We start from the raw sequence: 25375 nt of genomic DNA on the forward strand, positions 1-25375 counted from the left end.
AATGATTAACACCCACATTCTGAGAGAGATTTTAAAAAATAATGAATTCATTTGGAAGTGCCTGGCTGAATAAAGTAAAATATGAAATATGACCAGTTGCAGTTTTGTGGAGTCAAGGACTGTTTAGGGCACCCATTGTAGCCAGTAGTGGTATGTAGTTTACAAAAGAACTGGGTTGGAAACCAATTTAAACACTGGGATAGATTTTATGAATTATGCTCCTGGCAGAGTGTGATGTATGTCATATTCTTGGACTTGGATATCAGTGTAGCCCCTCGAATTTTAAAACTAACTGAATGACAAACAGTGACATGTACTGACTTCTAAGCCTGGATAGCCAACATTCACTTCCATCATATGAAGCTGTAACACCTGAAGCCCAAAATCATAATAAATTCACAAGCCTTGATTTCATTATTGTGTGTGCGCAAAATGATAACTCAAACTTTTCTTTTTTTCCCTTCAACCCAGGTGGGGATACAGAAGAAGAAGTATATGCCATACCAATACCAACACAAGTATTTCTTCCTGAGTAAGTCAATTGCATAGAATTATCCAGTGTATGTCAGTACAGTGCATGTGCATGCAAGTCACTTCAACTACCTCATAGTCGAGAATTCCACATACAAACCACTCCCTGAGTAATAATTCGTTTTAAAAAAATCCTTAAATTTCTGGTATGCTTATTAGTGGCTGTTTATTTTGGCCCCATCTGGTCTCTAATGTCTGCCTCATCAAACCCTTTCATAATCTTAAAGGCCTCTTTTGGCTCACCTCTTCAGTCATAAATTTCCTAGAAAAAGGAGCCGCGCTTTGTTCAACCTTTCCTTTAAAGTATTACCTCTCAGTTTTGGTGCAACACTTGGAGTTTTGTTCCCATCTGGTCGAGTGTCTTCATTTTTTGCATAATGTATATAACAACTATTCACAGTACTCGAGTTTTAATTATATTTAATCAAGATTTTTGTATGGGTTTAACAAAACTTCTGTGTTTTCCAATTATATTCCTCTAAAAGTGACCCCTAGATTTTGCTTTCTTTAAATGGATTTATTAACCTGTGTTGTTTATTGTACTGATTAGTGTAACTCTTTCCAACTCCTGCCAAATCTTCAGGTCTTTTGTCCCATTTAAACTTGTTGTCTGTGTTGAAACTACCAAACTACAGTCCCTCTCTCTCTTATATTTGCCAATTATGCACCAATGGTGTAAGCTTATTAACACCTTTCAAATTTGCAAACCATGGTACATTTAGAAATAAAGGTTGAAACACCCTTCACTGTGTATTTTCATTCTGGTTTGAGTGTACCCAAAGCAGGACTTCGTATTATAAGCTTTGAGTAAGTTTTGAAACTATAATGAATGGCAACTAAAAATGAAACTCTGTTAGCTGCGAGTTTTGAGAAGATTTGTAGCTCAGGTTGAGGTTCTGGATGTAGGTTTGCTCACTGAACTGGAAGGTGCATTTCCAGACATTTTGTCACCCTACTAGGTACATCCTCAGTGGGTCTCCGGGCGGTGCATTGCTGATAATTCCTGCTTTCGATTTATATGTTTGGGTTTATTTGGGTTGGTGATATAATTTCCTGTGGTAGCATCATTTCCTGTGCTTATATAATTTCCTGTTCTTTTTCTCAGGGGGTGATAAATGGGGTTCTGGATGTAGGTTTGCTCGCTCAGCTGCAAGGTTCATTTCCAGACATTTTGTCACCCTACTAGGTAACGTCTTCAGTGGGCCTCCAGGCGAAGCATTGCTGATAATTCCTGCTTTCGATTTATATGTTTGGGTTTATTTGGGTTGGTGATGTCATTTCCAGTGGTAACATCATTTCTTATGGTGATGTCATGTACTGTTCTTTTTCACAGGGGGTGGTAGATGGGGTCTAATTTGATGTGTTAGACCCCTTGCAATAAAGAACAGGACATGACATCACCAACCCAAATAAACCCAAACATATAAATCGAAAGCAGGAATTATCAGCAGTGCTTTGCCTGGAGGCCCACTGAAGATGTTATCCAGTAGGGTGACAAAACGTCTGGAAATGAACCTTCCAACTCAGCGAGCAAATCTATGTCCAGATTTGTTAGCTGATTCCCAAATGAATTCTTTCAGGACTTTTGTGTCTGCTCCTTCATTCTTGAGTCTTTTTCCCATGCTTGGGACTCAGTAATGATGTTTTGACTTGAACTGTATGTTGTAGTAGTGCAGTATTTTCTCACTCAGGACAGCAATGTATGGTGAGGAAACTGAGCAGCCTTTGGTGTGAAGTTGCTCAAGGTTCTCTCCTACTTAGAAGCTGTGTGGAACATGGCATGAAGGGCAAAGAATCGGGTAGTGGCAGCAGGGAGATATGGACCACTTTTCTGCCACCTCAGAAATTAAGTTCTGGATGGGAATGTCCATGGTTGAGCTTTCTGACCCACTACCCTTCAGTGGTCAATCACCAACCATTTAAAGGTGCACTCTCACATTACTTCAGCTCCAGGCAAGAGACAAAAAAAAGAGCTGGCCTACCAGTCCAGTAAAACAGTGCAGGGAGGGTGCCCATTATGGATAGGTCCTTCACTCTGCACTCAATTTTGCAATATCAAAGTTCTTGTCCTAGGGCACGGTGTGGCCTCTGAGGAACATCCCATTCCCTCACTTCAGACACCCTTCCACCCCCTCTCCCCACAGCTTCCCAAAACTGGAACCTGCCCCCTTGCAGCACTTGCTGATCTCTACCTAGAGATTCAGGGGGAGCTGTTGGCAGTAGCCAGGAACACTGTTGCAGGGTCCTGGAAATCCCCGGCTCTGATTGGTCAATAGCTCCATATAGGTGGGGCTTCCTAGGCCATATTCACAATTCTGGTAGAAAGCCCTCACAGCCAAAAATAGACCATGGACCAGGGAACCCAGCCTCTGCAAAACATTGTTATTTATTCTGGCACTCTATTTCTATTCATAGCAGGCTGGAACTTGCAAGTTTCAGTTGTTAACAAACTTTGGTTGTTCTATAGACACTGTTTTTAATGTTAATGTAAGTAGATGAATTGGAAAGGGCACAAATTATAACCATTCCTTGGTTACAAGAATTCCTTGTAATTTCACCAGGAAAAGACCCTATTATAAAATTGAAGAGACCTGGATAAAAAAGCAAAGGGGATTTAACAATTGGGAATCCTTGCTTTGTTTGGCTGCACTGGAGTTACATGTCACTTTTCTGTTGGTTAAGCTGAAGACAAATTCTACACATTGGACAGATAAACTGTCAGTGTTTAATGATCAGATTAGAACAGTATGTCCTGTTAATGTTAAGATCAAGGGAGTACAAGTAGCCCTTTACTGAGCAGTCTTTTTATTTAGTGCAACCATTTGAAACTAGGCAGAGTTTGGTCTGTGTGAGTAATTAAAAATTAAAACAGCAAGAATTAGCATCCAGAGCTCCTGAGAAATCAGACCTGCCAGAGGATGCCATTGCTGTTTAGTGCTAGAGTCACTCTTAGGAGCCCTGGTACCCTTTAGTCATCTCCAGTTCTGGCCCCAGACAGTCTCACACTTAGTCTCTGTTATTTCAGATCTCCTGATGTATCTGGCTGTGGTGAGATTTCTTTCCCTCCTCATTGATTGGCCAGCTTCCTCTCCTGACTTCCCTGTAAATTAAGCTAGTGTTAAGAGAGTGGATTTCCTATGTTTACCTCACAAAGACTGGAGCCTGTCAGCCGTGTGAGATTTGCTCAGACATGCATTTGTTGTGTATTGATTAATTTCAGGGGCATGTACATGAAACTAGAAATGTGACAGAGCTTTTTATAAGCTATACGCTGGTCTCTGCGCATGTTAACACTCAAAAGTCTGACTTTACAATCTGATGAGTTTATAACTTTTAGTATTGAATAAAGTTCTTTGTGCAAACATTTGATCTTTTTTTCTCCAGTTCTCTCCCTTTCTCTTGTCTCTGAATGCATTCAGGTTTTCTTAGTTTAGGTTCTGTGGTTATTGGCTGGCCCATAGTGCTTTTACACATGTGTGAGCCAAGACTTTAACTGCCAGCATGCTGTTTGGCTATGGAGGGCATCACAATTAAATATGATCTTGTCTTTACCCAACATTGCTAACTATACAAGTGTTATTAGATGCTGAACATGAGCTGGAAAATGTCTGATTCTCCACTCATTACAGCAGACACCCTGAGGTGAATTGTTTCTGTCCTGTATCTGAACAAATTCACCACAGACTGCAGTTTGAACCTGCGATTTTGTTTTGTTTTTTGGGGGGGTGGTTTGCGGAGGGTAACCCTAAGCTTGGCAATGACTTTAACAATTGCAATACCTGATTACTATAGAACTATAGAAATGTTAGTGCATAGAAAAAGACTACTTAGCCCATTGTGTCAGCACTGACTGAGGAAAAAAAGTAGGTAAAAACAATGACTGCAGATGCTGGAAACCAGATTCTGGATTAGTGGTGCTGGAAGAGCACAGCAGTTCAGGCAGCATCCGAGGAGCAGTAAAATCGGAAAAGAGTAACCATCTATCCTAATTCCACCCTCTGGCATCCCCAATACATAGTTTGCCAGGCTCCAGCACATCAGGTGCAGATCTAGGCATGTTTGAATGATTGGAGGCTTGATTCCTCCATCACTAAACCAGCCAGTCAACTCGAGTCACCCATCACCATCTGGGTGAAAAAAACCTTTTCCTTGTTTTTCTACAAGTCATCTTATATCTGTGACTTCCACTAGGGGAAACTGGTCTTCCATATCCACCCTATCCAAGCCCCTCATTATTTTATGCACCTCAATTAAGTCACCACTCACCCTCCTCTGTTCTAAGGAAAAGAACCCCGCCTATTCAACCTTTCTTCATATCTACAAATTGTCAAGCCCTAGCAACAACTAAAGCAATTTTGTCCTTCCTACGGTGACCTGAACTGTCCACACAACTCCAGCTGTGGACTAACCAGAATTTTAAACAGTTCCACCATTTCATCCCTGCATTTGTATTCTATACCTCATACAGTAAAGGAAAGATTTAATGGAAAAGAATGCTTTCTTTACACCTTTACCTACCTGTTCTGCCACCTTCAAAGACTTGTGCAAAACACTCCAGAGTCTCTCACTTCCTCTGTCCCTCTCACTATCCCGTCATTCATTGTGCAATCCAGAGAAAATAGGTTGGTCAGTCAGGAGGCTGTTGGGACATAGGACATGGAGACTGCTGCGCTGTATTTTCCTCAATGAGACAAAAGGAGGGATTGAGTATGATGGAAGTGGATGTAAGAGCAGCTACTGTGATGTATGGTCTCCAATTAATAGATTCCCTACAGTGTGGAAACAGGATCTTTGGTCCAACAAGCCTACACAAACCCTCTGAAGCGTATCCCACCCAAACCCATTCCCCGTTACTGTACATTTATCCCTGACTCAATACACCTAACCTACACCTCCCTGAACACTGTGGGGAATTTAGCATGGCCAGTTCACCTAATGTGCATCTTTGTGACTGTGGGAGGAAACCAGAGCACCTGGAGGAAACCCACGAAGCCATAGGGAGAATGTGCAAACTCCACACACACAGTTGCCCAAGGTTGGAATTGAACTAGTGTCCCTGGCGCTGTGAGACAGCAGTGCTAACCACCGAGCCACCGAGCTGCCCACATGGCATAATTAACGATTAGGAAGTACAAAGGACTGGACGGATGAGTAGTTAGGAATATGAGCCCTTGAGGGTTAGGGTGTAAGCCCTTGAGTGAACATTGATGCATAGAATACTCGGAGTTATTGTCCCTGAGCCTTGGTGAGATGCCCTTATCGTGGCAGAGTTAGACCGAATCCTGGTGTTTGATGGTGAGGTAGCAGAGAGAAGATAATGGCACTTACCTTTGTGGCATTTAGAAGACCAAATTAACTATGTAACTGAGATGTTGGCTGTATTTTTCAGGGAATTTGTAGTAAGTGGGACAGAAATGCTCACTATTTGTGAGATCTTCCAGCTTCCACTCCTTTGGCACCATATTTAAAGCCCAGCTGCGTACATTCAGATGTTGAAGCTAGGAATGACCCCTCACACTGCAGTGCTCAACACTAACAATTGAAAGGCTAGCTAGCTCCCTAGAACAGTGGGTTCTATAGATGTTGATGGACAGGGTTTTGTTTTGTTTTGATTTGATTTATTACTATCATATGTATTGAGATACAGTGAAAATAGTTGTCTTGTGTGCTTTACAGGCAGATCGTACTATACAAGTGCATCAGGGTAACAGAGATCAGTATACAGTGTTACAGCTGCTGAGAAGGTGCAGAGAGAGGTTAACATGAACGTTTAAGAGGTCCATCCGAAAGTCTGATAACATCAAGAAAAAAGCTGTTCTTGAATCTATTTATTTGTACGTGTTGTAAAACTTTTATATCTTCTGCCTGACAGAAGAGGATGGAAGAGAGTATAACTGGGGTGGGAGGAGTCTTCGATTATGTTGGCTGCTTAGAGAGTAGTCCTCTTTCTTGCTGACCAGATGTAGGCAGCCTGGACAGAAAATGCACGAGGGATCAGTGCTGTATCCTGCAGCAAAAGGGATGCCCAACAGTGCCACAAGAAGGTCAATGATCTTCTGACCTCTGTAAGGGCAAGTGCCATCACCTTTTCTCAGCCAACTTTCACCCAAGGGCCAGCACTCATTCTCACTTGGCTACTGTGCACACATTTCACTAAGGCTAATGGATAAAATCCTCTGTATTGCATACATCATGCCCACTCAAGTGTTCACACCCATTTCAATCTCCCAAACTACTCACCCTACCTGCCACTCTGTGCTTTCGAATCACTCAGCATTCAAGCATGACCACAGACAAACTCTTCCACCACTTGCATCATAGTCATCCTTTCTTTTATCTCACTGCAGGAAAAATTGCTGGACCTTCCTGGATTGATGTATCAACTGAGCCTGACTGACCAATCTGTAATTCCTAGTCTGGCTGCACTTGACATACAGGAATGATGGATGCCAATTCCTCAAATTATAATTGAATGAGCCCCTTGACTAACTATGGTGGTACCCTAACCCTTGGCACTTTTCAAGACTTAGGCCCATTCAAGAATTTATGTGATAATCAGCAAGCAATGGTCAGACTGGAATAGCCATTGTCCTGATGGATCGCTTCAGTGTGTTCTATTTCCGCATTAAGCTTGCATGGTGACCAAACCGCTTTGGCCCTATCTATGACGTTGCCAATATACCCAATCTAACAGCATGTGGAGTTGTAGGAGTCCCAATAGACCAGAGAAAGTAGACTTGCACTAGACAGTAGTAGAGAATTCTTTGGCAGTTTTCTCATAAAATGAGAAGAAATGGGAACAATTGAGACTTGGACAGCTCCATGTCAAATGTGAGTATGAGCCTGGGATGGAGCCCATTGAGTTGTATAAAGAAACTTCTACAGTTTTTTTGTAATTCTAAATAATTTGCTTTGTCATCTTGTCACAGTTGGACCTCCAGCACTACTTCCCCTCTACTTCCAATGGTACATCTTTTACTTCGCTGTGCAACGAAAGCAGTGGGTGGTGAGTATCTACTAACAGCATCCTGGGACTTGTTCAATCCCAGCTTCAACTTACCCACTATTTAACTTGCAGTAGTGGAAATAGCTTCCCATTGACTAAATGCATTACTTAAAGTATACTGAACCATTTCAACTAAAGACTCCCAGGTTCTAACCGTTCTCCATGCTAATCTAATTTATTGTTAACCACTGACATCATTAAGCTGTGCCTGAGTAATTAGTGCACTCCTGGTGTATTTAGGATATTGGATATTACTGGCATAACTATTGTATTCCACAGTGGAAAATGGGTTGCCTTTTTAGTAAGCAATATAATTAAATCAATAGTAAGAAAGAAAGTAGGGTCAGATGGTGTAGAATCTGTGCGGGTAGAATTGAGGAACCACAAAAGCCAAAAAAAACTACAGTTGGAGTTATGTATAAGCCTCCAAACAGTAGTCAGGAGCTGGGGTGCAAGATACACTGGGAGGTAGAAAAGATGTGTGGGAAACGCAAAGTTACAGTGATCATGGGGGATTTAAGTAGGCAAATGGAAAATCAGGTTGGTAGTGGATTGCAAGAAAAGGTATTTGTGGAATGTCTACAAGTTGGCTTTTTGGAGCAGCTTGTGGTAGAGCCCATTAGCGAACATGCAATACTGGATTTAGTGTTGTGCAATGAGACAGACTTGATAAGGGAGCTTAAGGTGAATGAACCCTTAGGAGGCAATCATCAATAAAATGATTGAATTTATTCTACAATCTGAGAGGGAGAAGATAGAATTAGAGGTAATAGTATTACAGCTGAATAATTGCAACTACAGAGGTATGAGGGAGGAGCTGGTTAGAATTGACTGGGAGAGGAGTCTAGCAGGAAAAGCACAGGAACAGCAATGGCAGGAATTTCTGGGATTAATTCAGGAGACACAGCAGAGATTCATCCTGAGGAAAATGAAGCATGGTATAGGGAGTATGAGGCAACCATGGCTGACCAGGGAAGTCAGGAATAACGTAAAAGCAGAAGAGAAAGCATATAATGTGCAAAAGGCAGTGGGTTACCAGAGGTTTGGGAAGCTTATAAGAGGAGGGAGAAGATTAAATATGAAGGTAAGCTAGCCAGTAATATAAAGGAAGACTGTAAGAGTTTCTTTAGATATATAAAGGGCAAAAGAGAGGCAAAAGTGGACATTGGGCCACTGGAAAATGACGCTGGAGAGAGAGTAGTGGGGAACAAAGAAAATGGCTGAGGAACTGAACAAGTTCTTCGCATCAGTCTTTACAGTGGAAGGCACAAGTAATATCTAAAAAATTCAAGAGAGGGGGGACAGAGCTGAGTATGGTGGCCATCACCAAGGAGAAGGTGCTAGAAAAACTGATTGGCCTGAAGGTGGATAAATCACCTGGACCAAATGCACTACATCCCAGAGTTCTTAGGGAGATAGCTGAAGAGATAGTGGAGGCATTAGTAATGATCTTTCAGCAATCACTAGAATCAAGGAGGGCCCCAGAGGATTGGAAATTGCTAATATGACATCTGTTAAAAAGGTAGTAAGGCAAAAGATGGAAAATTACAGACCAATTAACTTAACCTCAGTCGTGGGTAAAACCCTGGACTCCATTGTGAAGGATGAGATTTCTGAATACTTGGAAATGTATGATAAAATAGGGCAACATCAGCACAGTTTCATCAAGGGGAGGTCATGCCTGACAAATCTGCTAGAATTCTTTGAGGAAGGACCAGATGGGCCAATGAGCTAAGAAGTGGCAGATGGAGTTTAATTCAGATAAATGCGAGGTGCTACATTTTGGGAAAGCAAATCTTAGCAGGATTTATACACTTAATGGTAAGGTCCTTGGGAGTGTTGGTGAACAAAGAGACCTTGGAGGGCAGGTTCATAGCTCCTTGAAAGCGAAGTTGCAGGTTGGTAGGATAGTGAAGAAGGCGTTTGGTATGCTTTCCTTTATTTGTCAGAGTATTGAGGACAGGAGTTGGGAGGTCATGTTGTGGCTGTACAGAACATTGGTTAGGCCACTGTTGGAATATTGCGTGCAATTCTGGTCTCCTTCCTAACAGAAAGATGTTGTGAAACTTGAAAGGGTTCATAAAAGATTTACAAAGATGTTGCCAGGGTTGGAGGATTTGAGCTATAGGGAGAGGCTGAACAGGCTGAGGCTGTTTTCCCTGGATCGTCGGAGGCTGAGGGGTGACCTGATAGAGGTTTACAAAATTATGAAGGGCATGGATAGAATAAATAGAAAAAGTCTTTTCCCTGGGGTCGGGGAGTCCAGAACGAGAGGGCATAGGTTTAGGGTGAGAGGGGAAAGATATAAAAGAGACCTAAGGGGCAACTTTTTCATGCAGGGGGTGGTACATGTATGGAATGAGCTGCCAGAGGAAGTGGTGGATGCTGGTACAATTGCAACATTTAAGAGGTATTTGGATAGGTATATGAATAGGAAGGGTTTGGAAGAATATGGGCCGGGTGCTGGCAGGTGGGACTAGATAGGGTTGGGATATCAGGGTCTGTTTCCATGCTGTACATCTCTATGACTCTATGACTAAGTAATGAGCAGGTTAGACCAAGGAGAGCCATTGGATGTTATCTACCTTAACTTCAAGAAGCCCTTTGACAAGGTGCTGCACAGGAGGCTACTGAGTTAGTTATGAGCCCATGGTGTCCTAGGCAAGGTGCTAGCATGGATAGAAGCCTGGCTGTCTGGCAGAAAGCAGAGGGTGGAGATAAACGGGTCCTTCTCAGGATGGCAGCTGGTGACAAGTGGTGTTCCGCAAGGCTCAGTGTTGGGACAACAACTTCTCACTTTATACATTAACGATCTAGATGAAGGAACTGAGAACATCTTGCCATAGTTTGCCGACAGTACAAAGATATGTAGAGGGACAGGTAGCATTGAGGAGGCAGGGAGACTGCAGATTGATTTGGACAGGTTAGGAGAGTGGGCAAAGAAGTGACAGATGGAGTACACTATGGGAAAGCATGAGGTCATGCACTTTGATAGGAAGACTAGTGATATGGACTATTTTCTAAACAGGGAGAAAATTCAGAAGTGCAAAGAGACTTGGGAGTTCTAGTTAAGGATTCTCTTAAGGTAAACGTGCAGTTGAGTCAGTAGTTAGGAAGACAAATGCAATGTTGGCATTTATTTTGAGAGGACATGAAATTAAAAGTAGGCATGTACTTCTGAGGCTTTATAAGGCTCTGGTCAGAACACATTTGGAAGTTTGGGTCCTGCATTTCAGGAAGGATGTACTGGCTGTGGAGCATGTTCAGAGGAGGTTCACAAGAATGGTCACAAGAATGAAAAGCTTAACATATGAGGAATGTTTGAGGGCTCTGGGTCTATACTAGATGAAGTTTAGAAGGATGAAGGAGTATCTAATTGAAATATACAGAATACTGAATGGCCCGGACAGAGTGGATGTTGGGAAGATGTTTCCATTGGTAGGAGAGATTAGGACCTGAGGGCACAAGTCTTCGAGGAAAAGGGAAGACCTTTCAAAATGGAGATAAGGAGAAACTTTTTCAGCCAGAGAGTGGTGCATCTATGGAATTCATTGCCACAGAAAGCTGTGGAGACCAGGTTATTGCGTATATTTAAGACTGAGATAGGATGTTGAGGATGAAGGGGATCAAGGGTTATGAGGAGATAGCAGGAGAATGAGGTTAAGAAACTTATCAGCCATGATTGAATGGCAGAGCGGACACGAAGGGCTGAATGGCCTAATTTCTGCTCCTATGTCTTATGGTCTGATGGTATAACTGCTCTATTCAGTAGTACCTCCAGCAATTATGACTGGATATTCAAGAATACTGTTCTATTCGTTAATGCCCAATGAGGTATAACTAATATACTCAGTAATGCATGAGAGGATAAGGGGGCTATATTGTTTGTTCAGGTGTATACCCAACTATTTTTGTTTTACTGTGTAGGCTATTAGCGTACAGGAATAGCTTTCCCAGAGAGTGGCTTTCAGAACACTTGGCTGAGAGTGTAAAATTCAGTGATGAGGTGGCTCCTTGAGGGCTACCACTCACTATTAAAGGCGAGGTAGTGGTAGAAAATGAATTAATTGATCGTAATGGGACGTGTAGAAAGTTCCACTTTGCTGGCCAGCAAAGAGATCTTGTTATAGGAAGTGCAGTAACGTTAATGGCCCTATTTAAAGAAGCAGGCAAATTTTCAATAAATGTAAGGTGACGCTTAAATGGCAGGAAGTCACCAAGTCAATGTAGTCTCTCAGGGTCTGGAAACAATGCTACAAAACTTTGCTTCTAACGCTTGTGTGGTGTGGGTGGCACGGTGGCACAGTGGTTAGCACTGCTGCCTCACAGCGCCTGAGACCCGGGTTCAATTCCCGCCTCAGGTGACTGACTGTGTGGAGTTTGCACATTCTCCCCGTGTCTGCGTGGGTTTCCTCCGGGTGCTCCGGTTTCCTCCCACAGTCCAAAGATGTGCAGGTCAGGTGAATTGGCCATGCTAAATTGCCTGTAGTGTTAGGTAAGGGGTAAATGTAGGGGTATGGGTGGGTTGCGCTTCGGCGGGTCGGTGTGGACTTGTTGGGCCAAAGGGCCTGTTTCCACACTGTAATGTAATCTAATCTAATCTAATCATAACATCATATTAAAGACAGATTTCCAAGGACTCCAGGTACATATGGAGGAGTCAATAAGCACCTCTGTAGATAGACGTCCTCAGTGTGTTGCACCTATATTGATTGTCCACCCAATCCCCATGAAGACATGGTCTTTACTTAAATCCATTTAGCCCTGTCAGACTTTCATGTGCATCTCTAAATCTACTCCCTTTTTTGATTTTCTTAAATGATAGCAACAATGAATGTTAAAGGTAAGTATGAACAAGGCAAAAATAGTAAGCTGTCCAGCAAAATTAACTAATGTGTGGAGCAAATGTAGTAAAATAGAATTATGAATGCAAAACAAGCATTTTATGCGAATGAGAAGTCTGATTTCGTTTTAAGAAGACAGTGTGATTGGACCAGACTAGGCCAGCATATGCCATCCTATGAGGGTATAGTGGGCAACTTGGCAGAAGCCAATTCCAAAGTCACAAGATGTGGTGTGATTTACTGGATATTCACCCATTCTTGAAACTTTGCCTCATTGTGGCAGTTGGGATTGCATGTCATCAATGAGCAATGAGCCCAAACTAAGAGGGTTTAAAAAAATTAACTTGGTCAGCAGTAATGAGGAGAAGAGGCAATTTCTGCTGAGAGACTTTTAAGATTCTCTCTGTGTCATACACTGTCACAAGTGATCACCCATGCCTGCAGTATCCATAGTGTCTCTACCAACTGTTCGACGTAAATAGTAAAACAAAGGATGAGACAATACAGCCATTTGTATCTATGCTGGCACTTTGAAAAACCTTCCCAATTAGTTCCATTGACAACTCTCTCTTCTCACAAGTGTGAATCTAATTTCCTATTAAAACTAAACATTGAAACTACTTCCACCACCCTTTCAGATGGTGCATGGTAGATCATACATGACTCACAATTAACAGTCCATCATCTTCTAACTGGTGCATTCTCCACAGCAACACCTTATCTAATCAGAGTTCACTTGCCAATCAAACAGCATGTTATTTCCTTACAGTATAAAGATGTTGTTCCCCTTTACATTGGGATTTCTAATGCTGATAAGCACAAGATGAGAAAAAATGTGTTTTTTTTTCATCAATCTAATAAAACGTTTCCTCCTGACCCTCTAGTTCTTTTGCCAATTAACTTTAATCTGTGTCCCATGGTTACCTTGACGTCACCCTGTAGGAAAATGTTTCTTCTCATTATTCTAATAAATCTTTAGGATTTTGGAACGTGTATTAAATCTTAACTTTCTCTTCTCCGAGGAGAACAACTTAGCTTCTTTACCTCGCCATGTAACTGAAGTCGCTCATTCCAAATGCTATTCTCATAAACTTCTTTGTACCCACTCCCCAAGACCATGTCACATTACTCCCCAAGACCATGTAGTAATGTGACTATATTTGGTGAACTGCCACTGTTACCTAAATAACTAAATAACTATCAGCCTATCCTTTGTTGAAGAACACTCAGAGGGTCTCTACTAACTCCTGTTGGTCCCACAGTACCTCCACTAACAAACTCTTGTCCCATCTCCAATCAGTGCAAAACATTCTAATTCCATTTAGACAACCCTATCACCCCCAAATTAAACTCCTCTAATTTGTACCTGAATGAGCAGCACAAATCCTGAAAAGGAACTGAAGTTGGCTGTTTTGCATCTGAAGACTGTACCACTTTTCAATGAGACTGTGGTTGATTGGCAACTGAATGCCATCTATCTGCCTTTTCTTTAAATCACTTAATACCTTTGGGTAAGAACATCAATCAATCTTAGTTTTAAAATTAACAATTAATCTAATATCAACTGCAGAAGAGAGTTCTACTCTTTGCTTGTCCATTTTGTGTAGAACTGTTTCCTGATTTCATTCCTGAAAAGTCTTGCACAAATTTTCAGCAAAGTCTTCTGGTCATAGACTCCTCAGCCAGCAGAAACAGTTTCTCTCTATCTGTAACCCAGACTATGGTGAAAATGTTGATCAAATGAACCCTTATCTGGCTAAATTACAGACAATTTGGATTGTATAGTATCTGCCTGTATTTCAACACATCGATTTAGGTTCTATTTTGGCAAAGCTATTCCCTTCAAGACAGATATGACAGCCACAAAGCCAACGCAAACTCCAGTAAACTACACAAAGACCCAGTGCATTAAACTACATAAAGACATAGTACAACTTCAAAAACAACTGCTATACTATTAATATAGCGCCTTTCAGCATTTGAAAATATCCCAAGAAGCTTTATTACATAAAATAAAATGCTTGAATCACATACTGAGACAGGAAGTCAGACAAAGCTTCATTGAGGAGGTATGTTTTAAGGAGCAAAAACAGAAATTGCTGGAAAAGCTCGGCAGGTCTGGCAGCATCTGTGGACAGAAATCAGAGTTAACGTTTCAGGTCAAGTGGCCCTTCCTCAAGAGGAGGAGTCAGTCGACCCAAAACATTAACTCTGATTTCTCTCCACAGATGCTGCCAGACCTGCTGAGCTTTTCCAGCAATTCATGTTTTTGTTTCTGGTTTACAGCATCCACAGTTCTTTTGGTTTTTATTTAGGTTTTAAGGAGTAATCTTTATGGGGGAAAGTGAGGTGAAGATATGGAGAGGCTTTTAGAGAGTGAATTCCAGAGCTTTGGGCAGACCACCAACAGCACAGCAGTTAAAATTGAGCTACATGTGAGAGCAGAAGGACAGTATCATAGTTATCTTGATGGGTTGCAGGGATGGGAAAATTATGGAGATAGCGACAGTTGAAAACATAATTAACACTGAGGCATTGCTGAATGACTAGCTAACTCAGGTCAGCTTGCGCAGAGTCAGGAGCCATTGAATAGGGTTTGGTTTGAGCTAAGATTCTAGATTAGAGTGGTGCTGGAAAAGCACAGCAGTTCAGGCAGCATCCGAGGAGCAGGAAAATCGACTCCACAGGCAGCAGATTATTAGCTGAGCTGCAGGTTACGGGGAGTAGACCGTAGGAGACTGGCTGGGAGTGCATGAGGCTAGTCACCTTTAGAGATACTAACGATGTAGCTGTTGGTTTCAGCAGCACAGAAGCTGACACAGGAGTCAGACACTTTTACAGAGGTGGAAATAGACGGCTGTAGTAATGAGGCAGGCATGTAGATGGAAGCTCATCTTGGGGTCAAATACAACAACAAGTTTGCAAACAGCTTGGTTTAGCATCAGACTGTTGTCACAGAGAGCAATGGAAATGGTGGTTAGAGAAGGGAGTTAGAGTTGGCGAACAAAGTCGATGGTCTCAGTCTTCCCAATATTTAATGGAAGGAAATATCAGCTTGTTCAGCAATGAAAACTGAATGGAGGGGGAGGGATTTAAATCTGAGATATAAAGGTAGGAATTACATTGACAAAGGACAACATGATCACTGACTTAAACTTACAGTTAGATTCTGCCGAGACTGTACACAAACTTAGACAAGCCCACACACAGACTAACAGAAACCCACACAGCCCCTACACACTCCTGATACAAACCTCAACTTAAATCCACACAGCCTCGGAGACGGACCCAGCACAACCTCCAATCTCGGTCCAGCAGAGGGAATTGCTCGAAGATGCTAGTTTTCCCACTGGTCTCAGGTTTGCTCCACTAACAACCCCATCTCTGTTGCTCCAAATCTCTGCTTCATCTGACTCACCCACTTTATGATGGACAGCTGAATGTTTCGATAAATGCATTACTTGATTTGATTGACAGCAGTCAGATGGTGTAACAAGCCAATGATTGGAGGAGACTGGATAAGGAATTGTTGCATTCCTAGGAATTTGGGACACCCACACTTTATTTGAGTCATTTTATCCTGTAGGGACAGAATGTACTACATAGAATTAATTCTGTTTAGGAATACATTAAACATTAAAATGAATGTTACCACAGGAGAAGTGTTTATTTTAAGTGCCAAATGGTCAGATGTTGGAAGAGTTGAACCTTTTTGTTACTAACTCAGAAGAATTCTCCATTATGGGTGACATAACCCTCAGTTGTGAGTTTGTTCCAGGATTCAGACCTGGTGTTAGAATTAATTATAGGGGCTGCATTGTTGTTGGGATTTGATTAGTATGAAATGTGCATGACTGCAAATTGCTTAGTGCCAACCTGGAAAAATCCCCAAAATACTCAGCACATCTGGCACACTCCCAATGCCAACTCTCCCACATTCCCAGCGCCAACTCTCCCACACCCCCAACACCAACTTTCACACACTCCCAGCGCCAACTCTCCCACATCTCCAGCACCAACTCTCACACACTCCCAGAGCCAGTTCTCAGACACTTCCCAGCACAAACTCTTACACACATCCCAGCGCTAACTCACACATCTCCCGCACCAACTCACACACATCGTTCCAGTGTTAACTCTCACATACACTCACAGCACCAACTGTCACACATATTCCAGCACCAACTCACACACATTCCCAGCGCCAGTTCTCAGACATCCCAGCACCAACTCTTGCACACATCACAGTGCTAACACACACACCTACTGCACCAAATCTCTCTCACTCTCAGCGCCAAATGTCACACATATCCCAGCACCAGCTCTGACATAGATCCTAGTGCCAGCTCTCGGACACATCCCACGCCAATTCACACACACACATCCCAATGCAACCTCGTGCACACATCCCAACACAAATCCACACACATAGATTCCAACAGAAACCTGCAATGCTTCAAACAGACTTCCAATACAAATCTCAGCACAAATTCTCACACAAATTCACAGACAGACCTAAATAACTCAGCAAACTCCCTGATTAGTCTCCATTCAAACAGTGCTGAGTGCATCATTGTTCATTTGATGCAGACAAAGCATATCATGGGCTGCAGGGCCAGCTCCTCATGAGTTCTGCTCGAACACAATGGGAACCCTTCCCCCACTCCATAACTGGTGTAGTGAACAGCCCGGTTGCTCCTGAAAGAGTTCTACATTGGAAAATGATTAATCAGAAGCTATCCATCTTAACTACCACTGCTGTTGAGATTCTGTAATATATAAACATTAATACATTATAAGAAGAATCCATCATTGTAATATTGTACCTGTTTCGTTCTTGTGGGATTCTTTTAATTCAAATTATTCCCATTACCAGCAACAAGTCGGTAACCAGTGGCCATTCTACCTCATACTGGTGTTATACAGATCAAAGTGTTCTCATCTGATTGAATCTGTAACTGCATTGCTGAATATTTTCACAATTTGTTTTCTAGCCTGCAATTTCCATGCGATTCATTTGTGGAAGAAGTTGACTGTTGATGTTCAGTAGGAGCTGGCTGGAACCCATGTAGTGCTTTTGCTCCTGGGTACAGGGTGGGTTAGCACAGGATTAACTATGATTTTATTCGCACTCCTCATCCCAATTTTTCAAAAGCCTGCTCACATCCTCTGTCTCAGCTCATAAATGGAGCGCAGTCAGTGGGGTGCAGTGATAGAAGGACCTGAACCCTGAGACCAGCAATCACTGTCAGGGGAGAAGTCACAAAACTGGAAAGAAAAAGAATATGTCAACTAATAAATTTTTTTTTTTGCCCTTTATAGGACTTGGCCTGGATGGTGTCTTTCTACATTCGTATCAGCTTGACTTACATCCCACTGCTTGGCATTCAAGGTTTTCTGTTAATGTTCTTTCTAGTGAGGTGGGGTTCCCATGTCGAAATACTACCTATATTATGTGTTTGTCTGTTGAACAATTGCAGTAATTGGTACTGTGTGTCTGAACTGCATTAACCATCCATTAACAAATGCCTAGCATATTTGGAGCTGTCGGGAACTGGTTGTGGTTTGTGGTCTTTTTGCTCCCTGTTTGATTTAATCGATTTGAATAGGTTTAGGTAGTGTTGACCCCTTGTTTATCTTGATTGTTTATTTTATTTCTCCTCTTCTCTGATTTTTTTCTCTGTCAATCTTTTATTTTCTCAATCATTACCTTTTCTTTTGCTTTTGCTGTTTTCACTGCCTGTCTGTTGGTTCCTCATTCACTGACACTAATTATTTCTGTCTGGCTGCTCATTTGCCACTCCCTCTAGCTCCCGACATTAACAGTCTCTAATAAATGAAAATTTATTCTTGCCCTCAGTCAGACTATTTATATATTTATCCTGATCACTACAGTTGACGTAATGTTTTAACAGCTGCTGTATCCACCACTGAGAATCCAGTCTTCTTGCTAAATGCTGTTGGGTTGCAGTAGCCTTTATTCGACACTTCTTCTACTTGCTGAAGCTGTGGCATTGATTTGTACATTTGTTTATTTGTTAGATGCACAGGACATTTATTTATTTCTCACTGCCTGTTTTTCTGCTCTTTCTCATTCCTTCTCCTCTTTGTAATGAGAAGCTGCACCGTCAACTAAACTCAGTCATGAGCTAGATGTTAAGGGGCATCTTAAAGGAGATGTAGAACAGCAAAAAGGTTTAGGGAGGGAGTTCCAGAGCTTAGTGCCTTGGATGCTAAATGTAAAGCATCAATAGAGGAAAATTGCAATCGTGGATGGCCAAGAGGCAAGAGTCAGAGGAGTCCAGAGATCTTGGAGGGTTGTAGGTCTGGATGAGGCTACAGATATAGGGAGTGGCAAAATCTTGGAAGGATTTGAGAGCAAAGATGAGAATTTTCCAATTGATGTGCTTCTGAATCAGAGCCAATTGAAATCAGAGAGCACAGGTGATGGCTGAATTGGATTTGATGTGATTTAGGACATGGGCAGTAGACTTACTATTAGCTTAATCCCTGAAGTATACAAGGAGACACTTGAAAAGTCTAGAGGGAACAAAAGTGAATGAGCTGATGGAGGGGTTGAATTGGGCAATGCTACAAAGGTGAAAATGAGTTTACAGTGATGATCTAGACATATGGTCCTTCTTAAATACAGTTGCACAAAAAATCACACAAACTTCTTGCAAAATCAACTTCAATGGAGCGGATAATGTGCCTTGACAGCTTCACAGCTAGAACCTGTTTTGTCAACTCTGAATTGAGCAACATGCCACAAAGGAGGACAAAGAAAATACTTAAAGACTATATTGGGGAAAAATGCATTAGTATTTGTCCAAAACAGTGACAGTCACTTTGCATCAGTCATTGAGTCTCATCACCTTAATAATGAGGCAAAGTGATGGTATACAATTGAGAGGGAAACTTGGAAGCAGTGGTGTCCCCATGCTGCCCTTGCCCTTCCAGGCAATGGGGGTTGCAGGTTTAGGATGTTAATTATATAACAATTGCATTCAACTAATTTCAGTTGCTTACATTAACTGCTAATGGCTTTGTGGTGCAGTGGTAGTGTTGTTTCCTTAGCTTTGGGCTAGAAGGTTCAAATTTCATCTGCCTGGGAGATGTGTCATGAGATGTAAATACAGATTGATTAAAAATGTGTAGAAAGGAGGGTGGGGAAGCACTGCACTCAGCTGGTTGTGGTTATGATTGACAGTTGACATCTTAGCTCAAATACCAAGTAACAACAGTGGGAATAATCCAAGGAAACCATTTTTTCAATGACAAGTGATTTTACTGTTTTAAATACTTTACCCCTTTAAGAATGTTGAGCCAGTCAGTCAGCAGTTACATGTGCTTGAACAAACAGGCTATCAGCAGAATTTGTGATAGGAACAGCAAGGCAGGAACAGCAGTTCAGGCTAAAACCTTTACGTCAGACCTGGCAGGAGAAGCAGTGACAGCGAGTAAGAGCTCAACAGTTAGCCACACTTGGCCGATACAGAGTCCTTAGAGAAGAAGGGTCTGCTGGTCAGCCTGGATTCGAGGTTCAGCTGGACAGTGATTGTTTTGGAGCTGAATCAGTAAAGTTAAAAATCCCTGTCAGCTCAGGAGGAGATATTTAAATTGACAATAAAGAGCTAGGTCGGGAAAGACAGAAGTCAAGGAAACAAAGACTTGTTATTCACAATGAGTATCACTGCTACAGTGAGCACACAACATAAGGCACGGCTACAGTATTGAAGTCAAGGACCTAGAATTGAATTTATACTGAGGTTGCAACATAAGGAATGTCACAGAGCAATTTAATGTGACAAAAATGCAATTTAAAAGATAAAGAATACCGAATCTAACAGGAGATGAACAAAATATACTCATCATCACTAATCAAACTTCAGATGACAGAAACCAGCAAAGTTTGATGCAGATGAGGGGAAACAAAACAAAGGCAGCATAGCTCACTTGAACTCATTGATGAATCTTCCACTGAAGTTATTTAAACAGCAAAACAGTACAATGGACACAAGTTCAAGAGCAACATTTCAGTCTTTCATAGATGAAGTGTCAGTCCCAGTGACAGATGATGATAAGCAAGCAGCAATCCTCCATTAACTGCTCAAGGTTAGGAAAATGTCTGGGAAGACATCTACAGTGGATGAATGAAGATGCCCAACCTCCTCAGCAAATTGAAGTAAAGCTTAACACAGATGTGTCTGCAGATTGACAATGGAGATGAACTTTCAGAAAATGAAGATGAGCTGCATAAAACTCCATGGACGTCAGTCCAACATCCACAGATTCAGGACATAGTTAAGAAGAAATTACCCAGCTCAGAAATCCAGGATACCTGGAAAAAAATAAATTATTTGTCTCCATAGAGCAGCCTTCTTCATAATAGACATTTGTGAGAATGAAATTCCTCCAGATGATACTATGGGGCAAATATCTGAGTTGGCAGGGTCAAGTTCCTCTGCAAATAAATTCAGGAGACTAGCTTCCTCCAGATAGAGAAATGGGCCAAGTAACAGGCTTAATAGGATGACATCTTCTGTGAAGGATAGCCATGAGATAAAAATCCTCCAGCAGAGAAATGATTTACAGATCAATCAGTGTCAAGATCATGAGCAAGTTCAACAGGCACAGAATTAGATCCACCTTCCCCTTCTCTGGCACGAAACTGAAACCAACGCTGCATAGTGAGCATCCACTGCCTGTGCACATAGGGGCCTCAAATGGTGGTGGGTTGGCAAGGTCACGCATAGGCCTTCCTGGCACAGTCTCAATCGGGTGGAGCCAGGAGAATAGCAGGATCCCCAACAGCTATCTTCCTGTCTGATTCAATGTCCTCTTCCCAACATCAAGCTTGCAAATGTGGGAATGTTCAATTCTGCACAAAGAGATGACTGTCTCTGGTAACGAATGTAGAACAAGGTGCGATAACCTTGAAAGACTATTGAGACCATTCAGGACTGACATCAAGACGCATGTTTTCACATAAGGTAGGGAGGATATCTAGAACTATCTCCCTGAAGAAAGTGTTGAACCAAATGGAGCTTTCAAGACTGATGATTGATTTTTATTAGTTGAAGAGATGAATAAATAGTTACAAAAGGTGGATAAATGATAGAGTCAAAATCTACAGAAAAAGGCCTTTCAGCCCATTACTTCCACACCAGTCAAAAATAATCACTTAACTAACATGACTCACTATTTCAGTGTTACTCCTTGATCGTCTTCGCTATATGATTTGGCAAAGGAATTACTACAGCAGAAGGGGAGGGACATAGACTGACCATACTCTATAAATAAATGCAATGGACTGGCAGGAATTGAGAGAAAGCCAGCACCTTCTGGCAATGACAGAACATTTAATAGTCATCCACACAAACTACAAAGACCATTTGTTTCCAACGCAGTATAAGACCAATTTGCTTTGCCCCCTAAGGACAATCCCACACTAGAAGAAACTACCAAAATAAACAGTCACAGCCATTGACGGCAAGGCCTATCATTATATCATTTCCATTTAAAAGTTTTAATTTCAGATGTACCATCTCAGCAAGTTATACCTGGTTTGGCTAGAGAAGCTAATATGAATGTTAACAGAAAATAAATATTAGTCTGGGCAGACACACCTAAAACAGTAGCTGAAAGCCTTTTATTGGTTTTGTACTTAGTGACAGCATCAGCAGAAGGTTACCATACCAGTGAGGTTTGTTTTACATTTTAATTACCAAATTAGTGGTCTTATTCTATTTATATTTTGTTGGAGTACATTCCTTCAGTCAGATCATGAATTTCACGATTCCTGTTTGCAGATTTATGGAAAGTAATTGGTTTGTGTGGGTGACTCAGATGAACCACATTCCCATGATAATTGACCATGATCAGAAAGAGGATTGGCTGACCATGCAGGTAAGAGCCTAACTGTCACTGGGACACTGGCCTAGGTCAGGGGCTTCTGTCTGTTCACCACCTTTTCATGCACATTGGACATTCATGTAAAAGCCCTCAATATCAAATCACACTAAAAGATGAAACCAATGACATGGTACATCAGAAATCTAATTTTGAATTTAAAAAATTCAAGATTGTGGTGGAAAGGAAAGGCTGAGAAAGGTGAAGGGTTCCACGGCCTTGGAAAAGTCTGTCCACCATCCACAGTCAATAGTAGCAGTGTCTACCATCTACAAGATGCACAGCAGAAATTCACCAAGGCTGCTTTTTGATTGCACCTTGCAATCCCATGACCACTAACATCTTGAAGGACAAGGGCAGAAGGTATATCACAACATCTGCAAGTCCCCCTTCAAGCCACTCAGCACCCTGGAAATATATAGACTTGGAAATATATCACCATTCCTACAGTGTGGCCGAATCAAAATCCTGGAACTCCCACAATAACCAAACTGTGGGTCTGCCTGTAACAGACGGACTACAGTGATTTAAAAAAGCAGCTCACCACCATTTCCTCAAGAGGAACTAGTAATGAGCACATCTCTGAATTAATATAAAATAAGCATTGGAGATAGCTTTATACAGCCCCTTGGTGTCTATTCTTTCATCTTCATGGATGAGGTGCCACAGCAGTTTTGCCATCTTGACAGAGAAATCCAAGATTCTATTGATGTCCATGTATCTGAAGTTGCTGGTGTTCTGGCATAGAACTAATCAGCTAATGAGATAATTGCCCTAGAATCAGCCTTGTCCAAACCTGAATCACAAATTGTACCAGGTTTCCTGGGATTTAAAGGGCTTTCACAGCCTGGAGGCTGCATTTTGAACATTATTGAATGGGAATGCTTGGAAAAGACAGCATGTGCAGTGGGATATGTGGAGCTCAGGAGAATCAGTGATATCCGTTGTTTGGTGATTCATGAGCTATCCCCAGAAAACTGACCATAAAAGCTGCTGAGTTTCCATAACTAGAACTTGTCACCTGTACTCAATTGGACCTAAATGTGACTCCAGTCCATATCGTATCCATTACAATATGTCCTGTTGTTATATCCATAACAAATGTGATTATCCCTGGCCCATATTTGTTTCCTTGGCTCTGACAAAGAAGCACCAGGCTCTATTCCTGATGAAGGGCTTTTGCCCGAAACGTCGATTTTGCCTGTCCTCGGATGCTGCCTGAATTGCTGTGCTCTTCAGGCACCACTGATCCAGAATCTGGTTTCCAGCATCTGCAGTCATTGTTTTTACCTCTCTAACTGTTAACTCCCACAGATTCTGCCAGACCTGCTGAGTTTCTCTAGCAATTTCTGTTCTTAGTTTAGATCTTCAGCATCCACAGTTCTTTGTTTTATTTTATTTATTTCCTCAGTACCTCACAGACAAGAGACTCCCATTTGATTATCCGGAATTAGTTTTTAGCTCTATTCCCACAGGTAAATGGCTTAGCCCTGCAAATAGCTCTTTGTTGTTTTCCTCCCACCATGAACTGATCCGTACAGCTGGTGAAACGAGAACTAACAATGTGCCAGTCTAGGCTGTATGCTGTGCCACCACTGAAGTGGCTGACTACATTAGCAGCAGCTGAGTGTTTACTGTATTTTAGGACCTGATTCTCAGAATGTGATATTTGTAACGATTATGGACCACTACTAACCTGTTTGTTTTTCTTGTAGTTGCATGCTACTTGTAACGTCCATCAGTCTGTCTTCAATGACTGGTTCACAGGTCACCTCAACTTCCAGATTGAACATCAGTGAGTACCACCAACCTTCAGCAGGAGGTACACTTGCTTTATACAAAGGACAAATAGGCACTGCCATCCTGTGTTGTTGGACTGTGAATAGGGTACAGTTAACCCTGGAACCATATGGTTATTAAAATGCAGAGGGGAGTGGTGTTGCATTCACAATAAATTCTGGCGATTATACATGGGTCAAACAGTTATGGGAGATGGGTTGTATCATAGAAAGAGAGAGGTGAATTGAATTGAATCATTTTTACTGTTCTTCTCTCCTGTCCATTACATGGGTTCTCTTTCTTGCCCTTAGAGTTGTGTGATGTGTTTTTGTGAAATCCAACATTAAAGTTAACCACAGAAAACTCAGTAAGGTTAAAGTAAGATAGGGTTTAGGAGAAAGTGAGGACTGCAGATGCTGGAGATCAGAGTTGAGAGTGTGGTCTGGAAAAGCACAGCAGCTCAGGCAGCATCCGAGCAGCAGGAGACTCGACATTTCGGGGATAAGCCATTCATCAGGAATGAGGCTTGTGAGCCGAGGACTGAGAGATAATTGGGTGGGGAGTGGGGTTGGGGAGAAGGTAGCTGAGAGAGCGATATGTGGGTGAAGGTGAGGGAGAAGGTGATAGGTCAGAGGGGGGAGTGATGGACGGGTCCGGAGGGCAGTGCTGAGTTGGAGACTTGCGACTGGGATAATGTGGGGGGAGGGGAAATGAGGAAACTGTCAAAATCCACATTTATCCCGTGTGGTTGCAGGGTCACAAGACGGAATATGAGGCGTTATTCCTCCAGGCGTTGGGAGGTAACGGTTTGGCAGTGGAGAAGACCCAGGACCTGCATATCCTTGATAGAGTGGGCGGGGGAGTTGAAGTGTTCAGCCACGGAGGCAGAGTTGGAAACTTGGTACCGGGATAATGTGGGGAGGAGGGGAAATGAGGAAGCTGTTGAAATCCACATTTATCCCATGTGGTTGCAGGGTCCCAAGATCATTTCAGAGATCATGGGATACCCACACGCCCCGTGGCTGAACACTTCAACACTCCCTCCCACTCCGTCAAGAACATGCAAGTCCAGGGCCTCCTCCACTGCCAAATCGTTACCATCTGACGCCTGGAGGAGGAACGCCTCATATTCCACCTTGGGATGCTATAACTATAGGGGATAAATGTGGTTTCAACAGCTTCCTCGTTTCCCCTCCCCCCACATTATTCCCGTCCCAAGTCTCCAAGTCAGCACCGCCCTCCGGACCCATCCATCACTCCCTCCTCTGACCTATCACCTTCTCCCTCATCTTCATCCAACTAT

The 25375-nt window shown here is 42.2% G+C and overlaps 1 protein-coding gene across 4 annotated transcripts in view; it reads left to right on the forward strand.

Moving 5' to 3' along the window:
* The window catches only part of LOC122557874 (acyl-CoA (8-3)-desaturase-like), a 46395-nt gene that overhangs the window by 13007 nt on the left and 8013 nt on the right, over positions 1–25375 (forward strand). For 2 of the 4 annotated variants that reach the window (XM_043706025.1, XM_043706026.1), the window contains exons 6-10: positions 472–532; positions 7461–7537; positions 17704–17801; positions 22194–22290; positions 24009–24115. In XM_043706025.1, coding sequence (XP_043561960.1) covers positions 472–532; positions 7461–7537; positions 17704–17801; positions 22194–22290; positions 24009–24092 — 417 coding nt within the window. In that variant the 3' untranslated portion in view covers positions 24093–24115. The remainder of the gene's footprint in view (positions 1–471; positions 533–7460; positions 7538–17703; positions 17802–22193; positions 22291–24008; positions 24116–25375) is intronic. The other 2 variants (XM_043706024.1, XM_043706023.1) reach the window with 1 other exon arrangement.

Source organism: Chiloscyllium plagiosum, chromosome 16 (assembly GCF_004010195.1).
Source record: "Chiloscyllium plagiosum isolate BGI_BamShark_2017 chromosome 16, ASM401019v2, whole genome shotgun sequence".
In the NCBI taxonomy this organism is placed as follows: Eukaryota; Metazoa; Chordata; class Chondrichthyes; order Orectolobiformes; family Hemiscylliidae; genus Chiloscyllium; species Chiloscyllium plagiosum.